Source organism: Pteropus medius, unplaced genomic scaffold (genome assembly GCF_902729225.1).
Source record: "Pteropus medius unplaced genomic scaffold, Ma_sr-lr_union100, whole genome shotgun sequence".
NCBI classification, from domain to species: Eukaryota; Metazoa; Chordata; class Mammalia; order Chiroptera; family Pteropodidae; genus Pteropus; species Pteropus medius.
In genome coordinates this window covers 5322341-5324921 of record NW_024356333.1, presented here as the reverse complement: position 1 = coordinate 5324921, position 2581 = coordinate 5322341, and the positions used below count along the sequence as shown (strand labels likewise).

At 50.5% G+C, this 2581-nt stretch overlaps 1 protein-coding gene across 1 annotated transcript in view; it reads left to right on the top strand.

The window, feature by feature from the left end:
- ARHGEF5 (Rho guanine nucleotide exchange factor 5) overlaps nucleotides 1-2581 on the top strand; it is a 47191-nt gene that overhangs the window by 36506 nt on the left and 8104 nt on the right. Inside the window, 2 exon segments of the mRNA XM_039861180.1 lie at nucleotides 1759-1919; nucleotides 2370-2581. The exon segment at nucleotides 2370-2581 is cut by the window's right edge and continues 107 nt beyond it. Of these exon segments, the coding sequence (XP_039717114.1) occupies nucleotides 1759-1919; nucleotides 2370-2581 (373 nt within the window).

Genomic DNA, 2581 nt, shown 5'->3' with positions numbered 1-2581 from the left:
CTCGAGAAATGTTTATTACTTTAATTTCAAGTCAGGCCAATCTGGGTTTGATCCCTGGCATCACCATTTACTAGCTGTGCAACCTCCAGCAAGTTATATAACTTCCCTAAATCTCAGTTTCCTCGTCTGAAAATTGAGGATAATAAATGCCTACCTTTTAGGGATGCGCTGCAGTTTAAATGAAATAACACATAGCCAGCTTTAGCATAGTTTCTGGTACACAGTTCGATACATATCAGTGCCCTATTCTCCCCTTTTTAGAGATGAGAAGGAGTAAAATTTTGGCCAGAAGGATGAATGGATTAAACAGTGTTTTAACCAAGTTGAACAGACAGGTTTAAATTTTAGGTTTTTTGAAGCTCAGACTTTTCTAGCACAGGAAGGGGCCCCTATTTTGACCTCAGCTTTTCAAGCACATGAAGCACATTTAGGAACTCATCACCGACCTGCCCCATATTTATAGCCCGAATGATGGGGAGGGGAATGTGAACCCCAGCCCTCCTTCTCCAAGTCCAGCGTACTCTCAAGTCCAGGGCCCTTGGGCCAGGCCTGGCCTCGTGTTTCCGAGAAGACAAACCTCTGTGCTTGTACACACGGATCCCTTCCATTAAATAGCACTTCTGGGTCCACAGAGTACCTGCACTGACTCCATTTCTGTTGACTGTCACATCTTTGCGAGATGGGATCACTGGACCGCCACAGAAAGATAAGAAAATTGAGGTTAAATGAGCCGCCCAAAGTCATAGGATTGGGGAAGTTAGAGCCAGGGTGCAAAAGCACCTTCGGTGTCCGCACTCAGTGCTGAGTGTGAGGGTCACCCACCGGGTCGTCAGATGTCCAAGCCGTCACCCAAGCTTGTGTGTCTTCTTCCTCTTTTCTTTCCATCCATCTACCTCGAAGCTGCATGCCTGGACCGGCCCAGCTAGGGGGCAGGCCGCGAGGCATTGTGCCTCCTGCTGGGACCTCTGACCCAGCTCTCAAGTGCTGGACTATTTCCATGAAACCGCAGCTGCACCACCTCATTTCAAATATTCCCTTTCCTTTCTTCCTCCACAAACCCCACCTCACCTTCATCCCCTAAATTTGTCTGTCTTTCAAAGTTCTCTGGTTTAGTAAGTGACCCCATCATTTACCCAGTTACCAAACTCAAAAACTGAGGCATTAGCTGAGACTCTTTCTGCTCTTTCAACTCCCCTTCCTGGCAAATAACCGCGTCCTCGTAAATCTCCTTTCTGAATAATCGTGAACTCGGCCACCTCTCCCCCTGCCCGTGGCCGTTCAGGCCTTTGTCTCTCACCTGGAATTACTAGAAGTTTTCTCTCATGGCCGTCTTTTCTCCACGCCATGCTCCTAGATATCTTTATGAAAAACAAATCTGATCAAGTCATTCACCTACGTAAAAGCCTCTTTTTGTCTTCCCATGATCTTCAGTCCAAACCATTTTGCCCTGTTCACATAATCCTCCAGACCTTGTCTCTGTTTGCCTCTCTCGCTTAATCTCCTGCCGCTACGTTAGTACAGGTTCCAGAAACACTCAGTTTCAGCGGCTTTACGTTCTTTGGGGGCTCGCACATGTTCTTCCCTCAGCTTCGAATGCCCTTTTCCTCCCCCTGTATCAGATCGGGTTCCATTATGGCTGTGGGCTGCAGTGGGATCTGTCTTATTTACCACTCTACCTAAAACATGACACAGCGGCTGGCATGCATCAGGGACTCAGTGAATGTTTTTAATGAATCTTCCTCCTCTCCAACCTCCTAGGCCAAGTTCGAGCTGATCGTGTCCGAGGCCTCATACCTGCGCAGTCTAAATATAGCTGTGGACCACTTCCAGCACTCAGCCCGGCTCCGGGCAGTCCTTTCCAACCAGGATCAGCAGTGGCTCTTCTCTCGTTTACAGGACGTGCGTGACGTCAGCACCATGTAAGGGTCCGCTCCCCCACACACTGCGCGCTCAGCCTCACTGCCTCTAGCTGTAAACCTTCCGCAGTATTTTCCTTCTCAGGAGCCCTCTCCTTGCTCCTTTCATGATTCCCAACGGCCTTAGGGTAGGGAGGGCAAGCAGAGGGTGGTGGCGGATAGACCCCTTAGTGGATGAACAAAGTATTGAGGAATGTCTCCTGGGTGGGAGTTAGGTGTGCTGTGGGCCTGCAGTGCCCTGGGGACGAGGACCAGTTAGGTCCAGGTGGGGGCAGGGACACAAACTGAGAACAGCCTCTGAGGAAACTAGTGTATAAGGAGGGTCACGGAGCCGAGCCAGTCGCTAGAAGTCAGTACTAACAGAAGGTGTCACAAGCTCAAGGTATAGCAAGGTCAGCCAGCTGCTCACTCAAGGCCCACCAGCCTCAGCGGACTTGTTTGAATACCGCACAGGTTCCTTTCCGACCTGGAGGAGAACTTTGAGAACAACATCTTCACCTTCCACGTGTGCGACGTGGTCCTGAACCATGCCTCCAACTTCCGCCGGGTCTACCTGCCTTATGTCACCAACCAGAGCTACCAGGAACGCACCTTCCAGAATCTACTGTGAGACCAAGCCCCCATTCAGCCCCCATGCGGGCCCTGCAAGGGCCTCGTACCCCGCC